General features: G+C 43.0%; 1 protein-coding gene across 1 annotated transcript in view; it reads left to right on the plus strand.

Annotated features, from left to right (window-relative positions):
• Positions 1-321: 321 nt before the first annotated feature.
• The window catches only part of NOX5 (NADPH oxidase 5), a 43725-nt gene continuing 28160 nt past the window's right edge, over positions 322-15886 (plus strand). Inside the window, exons 1-8 of the mRNA XM_066589994.1 lie at positions 322-441; positions 4820-4970; positions 6598-6808; positions 7657-7891; positions 7992-8145; positions 8227-8402; positions 10119-10301; positions 10392-10524. Coding sequence (XP_066446091.1) covers positions 322-441; positions 4820-4970; positions 6598-6808; positions 7657-7891; positions 7992-8145; positions 8227-8402; positions 10119-10301; positions 10392-10524 — 1363 coding nt within the window. The remainder of the gene's footprint in view (positions 442-4819; positions 4971-6597; positions 6809-7656; positions 7892-7991; positions 8146-8226; positions 8403-10118; positions 10302-10391; positions 10525-15886) is intronic.

Raw genomic sequence — 15886 nt, forward strand, 5'->3', positions numbered from 1 at the left:
CTCTTCTCTGCGTCTTAGAGGCGTCTAGTGGTCAACAAGCTCTACACAAGCGGAAGAAGAGGTTACTACACAGAAGGAGCCTCTGAGAGCTTTTTATAGGCCAAGGGGGGAACCACTTTTAGGGCCTCAGGTATCAAGACTGATCATCTCATCACTTGCATATCTGCCTGAGATGTAACTGCATGCTGAGTTTTGCAGCAAAATGACAACTCCTCCCAGGGGCTTGATTTTTTTTTACAAAGGGCATAGGTCACATATCACTGTTTTATTACATAAGGTCTATGGGCTGTAGTGTTATATGTTATCTCTTATCCTAGAAACATGAGCACAGATGAGGATGCAAAGTGGCTGGAGTGGGTGACCAAGCAGTTTGAGAGCATTGCTGGAGAAGACAAAGAAATTGACCTAGAAGAATTCAAGACAGCCCTGAAAGTTAAAGAGGTTGGTGTGGACCTTTAGAGCTCTTCCTATTAGCTGTAGTCAGAGTATCACTTCACCGTTTGTGGATTGGGGTACTGGCCATCTGTGACGTCACATGATCGTCTGTTGGCTATCCACTCAATCCAATAAATAATTACATTGTTTGGCATGTTGGTTTTAAAAAAAAAACAAAAACATTCAGATAAAAAATACAGCAGTATCAATACAAGTGCGCACAATTAATTTATTGGAGTAAGTGGATAGCAAATGCCTCTCCTCTGGTGAACAGAGACGGTCATGTGATCAGGACTAGTGGCATTTATAACACATGGCCAATCCTCAACCACAAATGGTGGAGTGATGCACTCAATGCTGCTGCTATCAGCTACATGCTCTTCGCAAGACTGACTATAGCCAAATGAACATTAGGTATTTCTAACATTAGGGAAAGGCATAATGATTAGAGTTGAGCGAACATACTCTGGCGAGCTTGATACTCGTTCGAGTATTAGTGTACTCGATGGTGCTCGTTACTTGAACGAGCAACAAATCACATTCGACCCCGCCCCAGCTTTTGGCTCCTCCCCGCTGTGACGTGCCTGTTTTGGCCCCTCCCTGCCACGACGCAGCGCGCGTCATTGGCAAATTTTTGGTCTGGCAAGGAGAGGGAGGGGGAGAGGGATGGGGAGAGGGACGGACCAAGGAAAAAAAAAATAAAAAGCTTGGGACCCTGCGTTCCACATACAAAAATGCTCGAGTCTCCCATTGTAGTCAATGGGGTTCGTTACTCTAGTAGAGCTCTCGAATTTTACAAAACGCTCGACTCGAATAACGCGGACTCGAGCATTTGGGTGCTCGCTTATCTCTAATAATGATCATAAAGAGTAATGAGTAAATCGCTGAGACCCCCAGCTGCTGCTGCTTCCAGGGTTTAACAAGATAAAACACATCATGCTGCACTTTTCATCTCTGTTAAACTAGAACCTAGGGCAGTGGCTGGTAATTTCAGCATTTTCATGAGCGTTCTTTGTGGAGGATCAACATCTTAACCTTTTAAGGACCAGGGTGATTTGAATCTAAAGGACTAGATACTCTTTAGGGAGTTTACCCATGTGGTGGTTTTACTACACTATTCTTTTTTCTTCAACTACCAAAATTATTTTTGCAGCGTTTTTTCCCCGTGACATATAAGACTATTTTTTTTAGTATCTTTTTTCACTGACTTTTTAAAAAAGTTTTATTGGGGGGAAAAAGCTAAAAAAAAAACTATATATTTTTTAAATTATTCTTTATTTTTAAAATAAGTATATTTACACTATAATAAAGTACAGGAATGGTTTCCTCATTTTGTTTTGGACATTTTGAAATAAAATTTGTATAGTCTCGGATCACAGGGTGCATACGGCGACGGTTTTGGTTGGCATCAGTGGTCTGCCATTTTCATTTTCATGTATATATTTTTATTTTTTTACTTATTTTTGTAACTATTTTTTTTAACATCTATGTCCCCCATGACGTCATACAAGACCTATGTGGGTCATTCACATTGTCTATTTTTTTTTTTTATTTCACGCTTTTTCACTGTAAGGCCATTCTCACACACATCATTGGCAAAACGCTGCGATCTTACCGCTGTTTGTTTTTGACAAGGGTCTTTAATGCATCATTGTGATGGGTGATTAGGTGCATTAAAAAACATGAAAAATAAAGCAGTCAGCGCTTGAAAATACCGTGTTCGAGCGGAGGTTTGAAAGGTTCTATTCAAATCAATCGGAATGTTCTAACATGATTACTGTGGCGTTCAAAATGCCGCGGTAATCACGGTATAAAGCGGTTTAAAGGGGTACTCCCATATTGGCCAATCATAGCCATGATGGGAATACTCGACTGTATGGGACAGCCCGGAGTATAGAAACAGCCAAGCAGGCTGTCAAATACTGTTTCTAAACTTCTATAGAAGTGATTGAGGGTTACAGAAACAGAGGAGTGCAGCCTACTTGGCTGCTTGTGTAATCCGAATCACCTTCTGTAAATCGGTACAGCCATGCAAGAGCAGAACTCGAAATAGGTGGAAGCTACATCTATCAGACCTTTATGACACATAGTGTCCTGTGAAAAGGTATGATGCTTTATGTTTGGCAGTGCGGTTCTACAGTATGCACCAAAATAAGCATGTAGCCCCAGTAATACTATGCTGTCAGGATAAAGTAAAAAATTTAAACTAATGCTGGTCTAGTTACAATATGTAAAAACTAGTGAGGTTATCACCCTTAAGACCACAAGATGGCAGTATTGTTATAATGTGATCCTCAAAAGCAATCAAAATGCTGGATTCAGCTGAACAGAAAACTGTTCACATCTGCGTTTTTTTTTTAAATCTTTTTAATGGATCAGTTTTTTAACTTTTCAAAATTTAAAAGTGGATGTCTAACTGATGCAAACTGAAGCGAACAGATTCAGTATCTTGACGGTTTCATTACATGGATCCTTAAAAAAAAAACAACAAATAATTATGTTCCGTTTACATCATTTCTTATTCATTACGATCAGTTTTTAACAGATCCATTTTTTCCATTTTTAGCTGTAGTATTACAATGGCATATATGCAGTCTGATTGAATGGATGTTAAACCAAAGCCAGTACAGATACAAATGGAATAGTTTGTGTCCGTTCCCCATTGAGTACAATACAAAACAAAAAATGGCAAGCTTCATTTAGTCCGGTTTCTGTTTTTTGTATGGAAAAGCAAAGGTCCTGCACTTCAGTTTTTTTCTCTACATGTTTTTTGGATAGAGCTATGCCTGTCCTTCATGTGCTACAACACTTAAGGGTGCATGCAAACGGGCGAATGTGCAGTGCGGAATCTGGAGCCGGCGTCAGCCTCTGGATTCCGCAGCAAATACCTTCCATAGCATACTATGGAAAAGCGCTTTTTTCTGCACACAAGCGGAAATCATTCACGATTTTCCGCTCGCGGAGGAAAGATTGCAGCATGCTCTATCTTTGAGCGGATTCCACGTGGACGGCTTCCGGTTGTTTGCAGCCAGCCAGTTTTTCAGGATAGGTCATCAGTAGTTGATCAGCTGGTGTCCGTTGCTCCAGACCCTGACCGATCAGCTGAGTGGACGCATGCTGTCAGCGCTGCAATAACACAGAGGTTAGAGCAAAAGCAGTGGAAGTCTTCGCACAGTCCTCTGTGTAGTGGTCGTCGCTTGTAACTGCTGGCACGTCTCTCGTTGAAATCAATGCTGGCCACTACGCAGAGGTAGTCACAGAGATTTCCCGGAATTCACGGAATTTATTATTTTCCCTGGAAAACCCCATTAACGCTCTGGAGGCAGATTAAAATCAATTTTCCAGGTGACCGGTTCCCTTTAACCCCTTCCCGCTCCAGGGCGTAAGTTTACGTCCTAGGAACGGGGTACTTCCTGCAACAGGGCGTAAACTTACGTCCTGGGGATAGCGCGAAATCACATATGATCTCGCGCTATCCCGCAGTGGGAGTCGGCTTTTTCTCATAATAGCATAAAAAAAGGTTAAAAAAAATTTTTAAACCCCACATATTCGGTATTGCCGCGTCCATAACAACGCGTACAATAAGCTGCACATGCTTTTGAGTGTGCACGGAAAAAAGCGTTAAAAAAACGCTAAAAAACTGAGGCAAAATGCTAAATTTTAGCATTTTGCATCCCTAAAAACACAATACAAGTGATCAAAAAAGTCGTATGTACCCCAAAATGGTACCAATAAAAACTACAGCTCGTCTCGCAAATAATAAGCCCTCACAGAGCTCCGTACATTTAAAAAAAAAAAGTTACAGGACTTTGAATGCAGAGATTTAGAAAAATTTTTTCTCCAAAAAAAGGGTTTTTATTGCAGAAAAGTGGAAACACCTTAGAAAAATGTAAGAAATTTTCGTATCGCTGTAACCGTACCGACCCGCAGAAAAAATTGATTGTCTTATTTATGCTGCATGATTAACGCGGTAAAAGAAAAAATAATTTATTGCAGATTTGATGCGTTTTCTCTCCCTGCTATTATAAAAAAAAAAAAAAAAAGGTTTTACAATATAGTCAAATGTACCCAAAAGTGGCACCGCTAAAAACTACAGTTCGCCACGCAAAAAACAAGCCCTTATACGGGCGCGTTGACGGAAAAATAAAAAAGTTATGACTTTTGATAAATGGAGAAGAAAATCTGCCAAAAATCATTGCGTCCTTAAGCCCAAAATAGGCCATGTCATTAAGGGGTTAAGTACGTATTCTGGTGTGTAGCTTGCAGAATAGTCTAGAGATTTGTATACACATTTAGCACACAAGGCTTATAATGCATATGTGTTTCTATAAAAGTAGAACAAGTACATGTCAATAACTTACATCCAATTCCATTCTTTCTTCAGTCTTTCTTTGCAGAGCGATTTTTTGCTTTATTTGATTCAGACGGCAGTGGCTCCATTACCCTGGATGAGTTGCTGAAGGGTTTTAACCTCCTAATACATGGAAGTGATACCGATAAACTGCAATTCCTATTCCAAGTATATGACGTTGATGGTAATTGTATGGGGCTCTTGGAACAACAGTCTGTGTTAACAACATACACTGATCACAATTCAATGTAACAACAGCTGTGCACTGAAATCTATGAACTTTATGTATCTAAACTGTCTGAGAGGAGAAGTGTCCTAGTCCCTATAGATGCATTATATAGGAGGGCCTGATGAGACATTTCGCTAGAATATTCCATCTATGTCCAAATGGAGACGGTCTAATTGCTGTGATTCTAATGGGTCGAAAAATGCAGCCTCCAGAGAAAGCCAACTGGAGTTTAAAAAGTGGCAAAGTGTTTTCCTAGTGCCACTTTACTCATAGAAATTGGACCATCGCCAACTGGACATTGATGACATAAACCAGCGATATGCTACCAATGTCTATGCTGAGTCAGCCCTTCCTTGGTATTACGTCTATATGACAAATGTTAAGTACTGGACAGTCTCAAAAGTCTCAAGTCCCAGTTGAGCGACCCTCACTATGATGTCCGTATGGAAAGGAGTGATCATCATATTCCAGTCCTTTAGCTCCGTCCCAACACAGCTAGCTTTGGTGGTGAGGCTTTTGTTTTTTCATATTCGCCTTTCAGGGGATTGTTTTTTGCAAAATAAATTGATTTATCAATAACATTTGCCCAGAAAACCCCTTTAACATGTCATTTCTGCCACATAATGAACGCCATAAAAACAAAACGTTTTTCAATAAATTATAATATAAAGGAAAACTGTTAAACTATTAAAAACTGATCCCGCAAAAAAACAAGCCCTCATACAGTTATGTTGATGAAAACATAAAAGTGCTATGACTCTTGTAAGGTGAAGATGAAAAATGGCTTTAAGGGGAAGGAGTTAAGTGTATAACATCGTAGCTTATAAGTGATGAATGAACCGACTCTAAAAAAGTGCTGCTTCCATCTGTTTAGCACGCCAGGTAATAATGGTCTGGGGTCCTCTGCTATTTGAGTCTGCCGCAGGTTCCTGGCTGCAATTACCTTAAACCAATATCACTGCAATAGGCGTATAAAGCACCAGGGGCCTACAACAGAACACATATCACTGCAAAAGGATACCACCTTAAAACCCCAAAATATAAACACATAGTAACAAAGTTCAAAAATAATGATTAATCTATCTTCTAGGTGGTGGGTGGAGTGGATATGTGCTATATATTCCCTATATATTCCACGACAGGTAGCATCCATCATTATGACATCCACATGAGTTTTTCATGTCCTTCCATATTTTGAGTATCCCTTAATGATCGCAGTGACTGCCTAGAGTGATTGTAGGGCTTCTTATAGGGATAGTGTGTTATCAGAGTATCACCAAAGCCCATGATCATCTATTCATTTAGTATCATGACTATGAGTTTCAATTTACAAACCGTGAGTACCGCAGGAATACCTGATGTCTAACCCTAAGAGTAACCGCATTATTTTTGCACTTTATTACTGTCTTTGTATATTGGGGTTAATTATGTTCGAAAGTATCTTTAAATAAGGGTTTACATTTAAGACGTATCATTTTGCAGTGGTATGTGTAATTACCTTAAACATATTGGTGAGTAAGCCATTCTGAAATCAATATGGCTGCCTCCCAATAGTGGAGACATTGACTTTTGTTTCATCCAGGCAGTGGTTCCATTGACCCAGATGAGCTGCGCACGGTGCTGAAGTCGTGCCTGCTGGAAAATGCCATCTCACTGCCAGAGGAGAAGTTAGATGACTTGACTCTTGTACTTTTCCAGTCCGCTGACAAGGACAACAGTGGATCCATCACTTTTCAAGAGCTAAAAGAAGAGCTGGAGCGTTTCCCAGAAGTCATGGAAAATCTTACAATCAGGTACCTGGATTTTAATTCAGCAATTTACGCACATGCTTCTTGTAAACTCATAAATTACGGTGGAAGCAGAAAAAACACTGACTGCCTCTTTCTTCAATATACCTTGTTATTCACCACTGGGAAACATAGATGGTTTAGTTTATGGGGGTTACTGGACTGTGTGCCCCAGTGCTGAATAAGTCAGGGGGTCCTTAGTGCTGGGCCACCTTTCACAATAAGGGTTATTAATGGGTCATATTGGCCTAGAGTTTGTTGAACTTCATTGGATCGGGGAATCATGTGATAGGGTACAGTGGTGAAATTAATAAAACATACAGCACTTCCTCTTTTAATCATCGCCTTCCTAGGCAGAACAGATTTTTTGGCTTACCTTTTCTCCCTGCCTAATTTTTTGTACAAATGTTAAAGGGGTTGTCAAGGACTTTTACTATCCATGACCTATCCTCAGCATAGATCATCAACAGTTGATCGATGAAGGTCCACCACTTGGGATCCCCGCCAATCAGATGATGATCGGGCATGCTGTCAGTGGCCAGTTTAGTACTGCAGCCACAGTTCATATTGAATTCAGTGGGGGTTGTCCCTGCGGCACCAAGCTACCGGCTGCGATATGAACAGCACTATCTGCTTTCAGCGCTGTCCGCACTGAGAGGAGACCCAGGGATCACCTAAACGTTGGCGATCCCGAGTGACGGATCCCCACCAATTAACCATTAATGACCTATCCTGAGGATAGGTTATCCAAAGAGCTGCATTGTGCAGTTCATCCATACAATCAATATTACAACAAACTGTAGGGACAATATATCATATATGTTATCATTCTCTGTTTTCCTCAACCATTTTAGTGCTGCCAACTGGCTGAAGCCTCCAACATTAAAAAAGAAGACTCACACACCCCGCTACCTGACCCGAGCTTACTGGCACAACAATCGCAGCAAGGTTCTGTTCATGTGCTCCTACTGCTGTGTTAATATACTGCTCTTCACCTTGGCAGCCGTCAACCATTCTAGTCTTGGTGGCTGGATCATGGTGGCCAAGGGCTGTGGTCAGTGCCTAAACTTTAACTGCACATTTATTGTGGTAGGTGGTTAAATCACGTTTTCAGTTTTTGGTCCCTGTTCATAACCCTTAGTGTTCATAGCTGTCCACAGACCTTACCTAATCCTTTGTCCACTGTCAGGTCTTGATGCTTCGTCGCTGTCTGACATGGCTTCGTACCACCTTTGTTGTGAATTTCCTCCCATTAGATCAGAATGTTATCTTCCATGAACTGGTTGGCTATACAATTTTCGTTCTTACTCTGGTTCACACTTCTGCCCATGTCATAAATTTCAGTAAGTGGAAAGCTACTTTGTGGGTTAAGCTATTGCGAAGTTTTACAATGTTGTGCAATTAACACTTATGTCTTCCTGTAGTAAACAAGGCCATAAACCCAGGTTCATACACGTTCTGGGAATATCTCCTCACACTGCGGCCCGGCATTGGCTGGGTTTATGGCAGTGCCTCCATCACAGGGATCTTGTTGCAGCTTCTCATCTGCCTCATGCTGGTGTGCTCCAGCACATTTGTTAGGAAAGGAGGACACTTTGAAGTAAGTATTGTGCTTACAGAGTATAGTCTAATTAGCAAATAGCTTCATATACAAATTGATAAACCGAAGCATTACATGTATGGGCACTGGGCACTTGTACTTTAACACCCCAAAGGGTTGTAAGGAGTGTTCTATGAGGATCTGTTTTAATATAACCGTTGTATCACGCACGTTTCTATTGTGTAATTGTTTACTTTTTGCTGTTTAAATAACGCCAACATCTATTCTCCTTTATGATGTGAAATATGTTGTATTTTGGCCCATGCTACCTATATACTTTGCTGCTTTTATGCAAACTAAGAAAGTAATTTAACTTGAATTAGAGATAGCACAAGGTATTTTGTCAACTAAGGTATAGCTATCAAGCCAACTGCGTAGAATCATAGCATCATAGAATGGTAGAGTTGGAAGGGACCTCCAGGGTCATCGGCTCCAACCCCCTGCTCAGTGCAGGATCACTAAATCATCCCAGACAGATATTTGTTCAGCCTCTGTTTGAAGACTTCCATTGAAGGAGAACTCACCACCTCCCGTGGTAACCTGTTCCACTCATTGATCACCCTCACTGTCAGAATGTTTTTTTTACTATCTAATCTGTGTCTCCTCCCTTTCAGTTTCATCCCATTGCTTCTAGTCTTCCCTTGTACAAATGAGAATAGGGCTGATCTCTCTGCACTGTGACAGCCCTTCAGATATTTGTAGACTGCTATTAAGTCTCCTCTCAGCCTTCTTTTTTGCAAGCTAAACATTCCCAGATTCTTTAACGGTTCCTCATAGGACATGGTTTGCAGACCGCTCACCATGTTGGTAACTCTTCTCTGAACTTGCTCCAGTTCAGGGGGATAATGACCTCACGTGATCTAGACTCTATGCTTCTCTTAATACATACCAGCTTCATTGGCCTAACCTCTTCCCCTGTCCTGTGCAGTAAAGTATATTTCCGCCTAGGACATAAAAACAAAGTTTGGAACCGTGTTAGCCAGTAGAACAAAATTTTACAGCAAACTTTCAAGGCTACTTGAATCTCTTCATCAGGCATTGTATATACCATACCTGATGAAGAGACCTAAGAGGCCTCAAAAGTTTGCTGTAACATCATTTTTTCTTGTTAGCCATTAAAAGGTATCATATGTACAAGATTACATTGTTTCTCTTACTGAGACATATTTATACAGGGATGCAATTTGTTTCCTTGTATCAATAAATCTTTGAGCAAGTTAATTTCTAACATGGTTTTACTTTGATTTGTAGACCACTAAAGCTATGTCCACACATTTAGGATTGGAAGTAGGCAAAGTCAATGTGTATTTTTGAAAAAAAAAAATCCACTGCAGAAATCTGATTCTGACAGCCGGATCTCTACCACGGATGTTTCAGTGATTCCCCACAATGATTCACCCTTATTTTAGTTTATTTAAGCCAAATCCTAGTTTTTCTGTGTGGAATCTGTACAGAGAGGTGCTTTCTGTGCAATACTTTGACTGCTTGAATAGTTACCATAATTAGGTTATTATTCAACTTGATAATCCCCGTGCTTCCATTAGTTGTCACTATACCCTGTGCTAATACCTACCCCGTGTGATCCTTCTGCTGGTCCTCATTTGCACTATGGCAATATTTTGTAATGCCCACCATGCCCATAAAAAGCTATATACAATAATATAAACATTTCTGGTGGATGAAATTGATGAATATCATAAGGACTTTCTGCTTTAGGTATTTTACTGGACTCACCTGTCTTACATCTGGATCTGGATTCTGTTGTTCCTCCATACTCCCAAATTCTGGAAATGGTTTCTAGTCCCTGGACTTCTATTTGTGATGGAGAAAGTATTTGGAATGGCAGCATCACGTATGGGTGGACTGTACATTGTAGAAGTGAACTTGTTACCCTCCAAGGTTCCTTTTCTATGCTTATGTCTCTATTTTTACTTCATACCCTGAAATATTTACACTGTAAGTCATTCTTCATCTGTCTTCTACATGCAGGTGACGCATCTTGTTGTTAAGAGACCGCCATCCTTTCAGTACAAGCCCGGTGACTATGTATACCTGAATATACCAGTTATTGCCAAGTATGAATGGCACCCATTTACCATCAGCAGTGCCCCTGAGCAGGAAGGTAAGATATGTATCTATGGACAGCTTTCCCTACTATACGTTACAAGGCTATAGGCTCCATTGCTTTAGTATAACGCTGCATTCTCCTTTTCTACAATTTCTCGCCTGCTTAGACCGATTATCTCTCTAGTGGCAACAGCAGGCAGCTTAGATTTTTCAAAGTATGTGTATGGGAAAATACATATTCTAACACTTGACAACTCATTTTTTCGCAATGAGTGCAACACCTTGCAGCCGCTATGCACATTGCAAAATATGATGTGGAATGATAACATTTATTTCATAGAGTGGGTCTTGAAGGGGGTTATCCCACAAAAATCATTTATCACCTATCCATAGGATAGGTGATAAATGATTCATTTCTAATTATCAAACTGCTGGGACCCCCTGAAATGAGGAGAATGGTGCACCACAAATCTGTTGGCTGAATGAAGTGGTGTTGTGCAGGTATGATGACCACCGCTCCATTCTCTATGAAGATAGACAAGCACAGCACTTGGCTATCTCCATCAGCCCCATAGCAGTGAATGGAGTGGTAGTAAGCACCACTCCATTCACCTGGCAGGCTTCAGGTGCACCGTTCTCAAACTCTCAGGGGATCAGACCTCCAGCAATCAATCATTTATCACCTATCTTGATGTGATTTTCATGCAATAATCTCTTTAACCCCTTTACGCTCCATGATGTACAGTTATGTCATGGAGGCTCAGGGTTTGTATGGAGGTTGATTAGGAGCCAATTCTGCTTCGTATAATGCGGGTGACGGCTGTTTCTCACAGCTGACACCCGCCTGCAACAGCTGCGATCAGCACTCTCACTGATCACAGCTGTTAACCCTTTAAATGTCACTGTCAGTTTTGACAGTAGCATTTAAATGCCCCGATCGGAGTTTGAAGGTCCTGAACCATACCCTGCGATGCGATCGCGGGGTGCCATTCGGTTACCATGGCAGTTTGGGGGCCTTCTGAAAGCTCCCAGGGCTGCCATTGCAGATTGTCTATCAAGCCATGCCTGTGGTGTGGCTTGATAGATTATCTGTTAGATTGTGGTATAATGTAATACTATGGTATTACAACATACTGCAGGAGGGATCAAACATCAAAAGTTCTTGTCCCCTGTGATGACTAAAAAAGAATGATAATATCAGTTTAAAAAGTTTTATTAATTATTTTAAAAAATTAAAGGTAATAAAAATGTAAAAAAAACATTTGTCATATTTATAATAAAAAAATCTAGATTTAAAAAAACTAAAACATATTTGGCATCGCAGTGTCCATAAAAGTCCAATCTATCAAAGTAATACATGATTTACTCTGCTCAATGCACGTTGCCAGGAAATAAATTACACAACGCCAAAATTGTGCTCTTTTGGTCACCCCATCTCCAAGAAAAAATTTAAGCAAAAGCAATAAAAAGGTCACATGTACTCCGAAATGGTACCAATAGAAACTACAGGACATTCCGCAAAAAATGAGCCCTCACACAACTATATTGACAAAAAATTAAAACATTATGTCCAAAGATATATTATTTTTTAAACGTAGTACGGCAAAAAAAAAAACGATATAAATTTGGTATTGTAGTAATCATACTGGCCCATAGAATAAAGTTATCATTACATTTTTGCTGCAGTGTGCACACTGTAGAAACAAGTGCCCCCCAAAGATGATACAATTGCACTTTTTCCATTTCACTCCACTTAGAACTTTTTAAACGTTTTTCAGTGCATTGAAAAATTTAACTTGTTCCACAAAAACAAGCCCTCAGACATCTACGTTGATGAATAAGTAGAGATAAGCGAGCACCAAAATGCTCGGGTGCTCGTTACTCGAGTCGACCTTCCCGCGATGCTTGAGGGTTCGATTCGAGTAACGAACCCCATTGAAGTCAATGGGCGACCCGAGCATTTTTGTATTTCGCCGATGCTCGCTAAGGTTTTCATTTGTGAAAATCTGGGAAATTCAAGAAAGTAATGGAAACTACACAGATACGGATAGGGCAGGCGAGGGGCTACATGTTGGGCTGCATCTCAAGTTCCCAGGTCCCACTATTAAGCCACAATAGCGGCAAGAGTGGCCCCCCTACCAATTTTTACTTCAGACAAACCCTCATTAGCAAGGCATACCTTAGCTAAGCACCACACTACCTCCAACAAAGCACAATCACTGCCTGCATGACACTCCACTGCCACTTCTCCTAGGTTACATGCTGCCCAACCCCCCCCCCCCCCCGCACGACCCAATGTCCACAGCGCACACCAAAGTGTCCCTGCGCAGCCTTCAGCTGCCCTCATGCCACACGCTGGCCTCATAGCCACACCACCCTCATGTCTATTTATAAGTGCGTCTGCCATGAGGAGGAACCGGAGGCACACACTGCAGAGGGTTGGCAGGGCCAGGCAGCGACCCTCTTTAAAAGGGGCGGGGCGATAGCCCACAATGCTGTACAGAAGCAATGAGAACTGAGAACTCCAATCCTGTGCCACCTCCGTCAGGAGCTGCAAACGTGGGCATAGCAATGGGAAATCCATGTGCCACACAGTATTCATTCTGTCAAGGTGTCCCATAGCTCAATCCACACTGCAAGGGAAAAGCCGTCAGCGCTCTGCCCCCTACCCAAGTCAGTCAGTGCCTTTGTGCCAGACAGGTCAAACACCGCAAAGGGAACTAAGTTTGCACCAACAGCATAGGTGGGTCCTAGGAAACCCAAGACATGAACAAAAAATTGATCAGAGCGGCCAAACATGGCAGACTTGCACCGCGCCCATGGCATAGGCCTCGGCCCACAGATTCAGCAATCCTAGGCTGGAAGCGGACTTTCACTGCACCCAGAACATGCCTCTGCACAAACCCTCAGCAATCGCGTGCCTACAGCGGACTCCAATGCTAGCGTAGCTGTGCACGTCTCATTAGCGCTGTATTGATCCTGTAGTTTGTCCCAATGCAGTGCCCCGGATAGTAGAGCTAATGTCAGATTAAATACAGCTGGGCTTTGGCCCACACTGCATGCCCCAGTCAGACTAGGGTTCTTTATAAGTAGACACAGGCAGGTACAACTCCGTGTGGACCGACAGCATGGGTGGGTCCCAGGAAGCCACCGGCGTTACATAAATAAATCCCATTGCATTGCCCAGCACAGCTAAGGTAACGTCAGATTAAATGCAGGTGGGCTTCGACCCACACTACATGCCCCAGTCTGACCGGGGTTTTTAATACATAGACACAGGCAGGTACAAATCCCTAATGCGAAGTCCGTGTGGACCCAAAGCATGGGTGGCTCCCTGGAACCCACCGGCGGTACATAAACAAATCCCATTGCAGTCCCCTGGGCAGCAGAGCTAACGTCAGATACAATACAGGTGGGCTTCGGCCCACAGTGCATGCCCCAGTCAGACTGGTAATATGTACCTTAACAGTAACCGCGTTGGTGAGAATGTGGTGGCGACTGCGGACCTAGTAGCGCGGTTTTATTTATTTGGTTTTCGGAATGTGGCCAGGATTAAGTGGGCCGTGGCGGGGGGACAGTGGGGGGAGCTCTCTTGTTGTGTCGTTAAAGGTGAAATTCTTGGACTGCCACCAGACGGACCAATGCAAAGGTATTTGCCAAGAATGTTTTCATTGTTGGAGGAGGAGGGGGATGTTTTTGAGGCACTACGTGTCCTCTCCACGTGTCCGTGGTTATATGCACCTTAACAGTAACCGCGTTGGTGGGAAATGGCCTCGCTGCCATCATGTCTTTGGAAAGCCTCCGTTTCCACACCCTAGTGACATAGCATTAGCAGCTGTATAGGCAGAGCCCAGAATTAGTAACATTTCAGCGGTAGCATTAGGGACATATCACTAGCAGCATTATAGGGGGAGCACAGTATTAGTTCCATTTCAGTAGTAGTAGCAGTCCAGACAGGCCCCAGTAACAATTCCGAAGCAGCAGTATAGGGGGAGCACAGTCTTAGTTCCATTTCAGTAATAGTAGCACTCAAGACAGGCCCCAGTAACAATTCCGAAGCAGCAGTATAGGGGGAGCACAGGCTTAGTTCCATTTCAGTAGTAGTAGCAGTCAAGACAGGCCACAGTAACATTCCCGTTGCAGCAGTTTAGGGAGATAACAGTCTCTTTCACATTTCAGTAGTTGCAGTATAGACAAGGCCCCAGTTACATTTATGTAGCAAAAGTGTAGGCCAACCCCACACACCTTGCTGTACCATGAGTGCAGGCGAAGCCCTTAAAAATTACTAGGATTACACTGTAGGCGAGGGCCCAAAGAAATTGCTGTACCAACAGTACTAATGTACCTCAGAAAAATTGCCCATGCCCAACCAAGAGGGCAGGTGAAACCCATTAATCGCTTTGGTTAATGTGGCTTAATTTGTAACGAGGCCTGTAGGCAGCCCAGTTCAAATAAAAATTGGTTCAGGTGCAAGTTTCAACGCTTTAATGAGAATTGAAACGTATAAACATTGTTTACTAAAGTAATATGACTGAGCCTTGTGGGCCTAAGAAAAATTGTCCGTTCTGCGTGATTACGTGAGGTTTCAGGAGGAGGAGCAGGAGGAGGAGGATGAATATAATACACAGATTGATGAAGCTAAAAGGTCCCCGTTTTGGATGGTGATAGAGAACGATGCTTCCATCCGCGGGTGCAGCCTACGTATTGTTTAGGTACCGCTGCTGTCCGCTGGTGGAGAAGAGAAGTCTGGGGAAATCCAGGCTTTGTTCATCTTTATGAGTGTAAGTGTTACCATGCAGGGCGGCGCTGGGTCCCGCGGCCGGCGCGCGCCGCTCCGAGGTCGGTGCTGTCAGGGATCTCTCGGCGGCGTGGAGCAGCCAGCGTGCAGCGGCGTGGAGCAGCCAGCGTGCTGCGGCGTGGGCGTGTCCGCCCGTAGGGTGCCGCCCGCTCTCATCCACCTCCCTTATGCAACAGTGGGAGAGTTGGCTCCTCCCACTCTCCGCCCCGGGGCGGAGGCTTTTAGTTAAAAGGCTGGCAGTGACCTGAACTCACTGCCAGTTATTGGTTCTGCTAGCCTCTAGTCAGGTCTATTCTAGTCTGTCCTAGTTGCTTGTCAGTATCTTTTTCGTTTGCCTGAGAGCTACACCTCCAGCCTTGATTCACCTAGTAGTTTTGTTGGTCTGTTACACCTGCCTCTTCTGTCAGCACTCTGTCCCCTGTTAGTAGTTCCATCTAGGCAGTCGCCAGGTCCCTAGCCAGTGCAGGGACTGCCGCCCAGTTGTCCGCCTGGGGTTAGCCAGGGCCGAGGCAAGTAGGCAGGGACAGTGGGGTGCAGGAGATCAGGGCACCCCAACTGGCGCTCGGGGGGCAGAGTGCCGTAACATAATAACTGGCCCTTTAAAACCGTTTGTCATGGA

Source organism: Eleutherodactylus coqui, chromosome 2 (assembly GCF_035609145.1).
Source record: "Eleutherodactylus coqui strain aEleCoq1 chromosome 2, aEleCoq1.hap1, whole genome shotgun sequence".
NCBI lineage: Eukaryota > Metazoa > Chordata > Amphibia > Anura > Eleutherodactylidae > Eleutherodactylus > Eleutherodactylus coqui.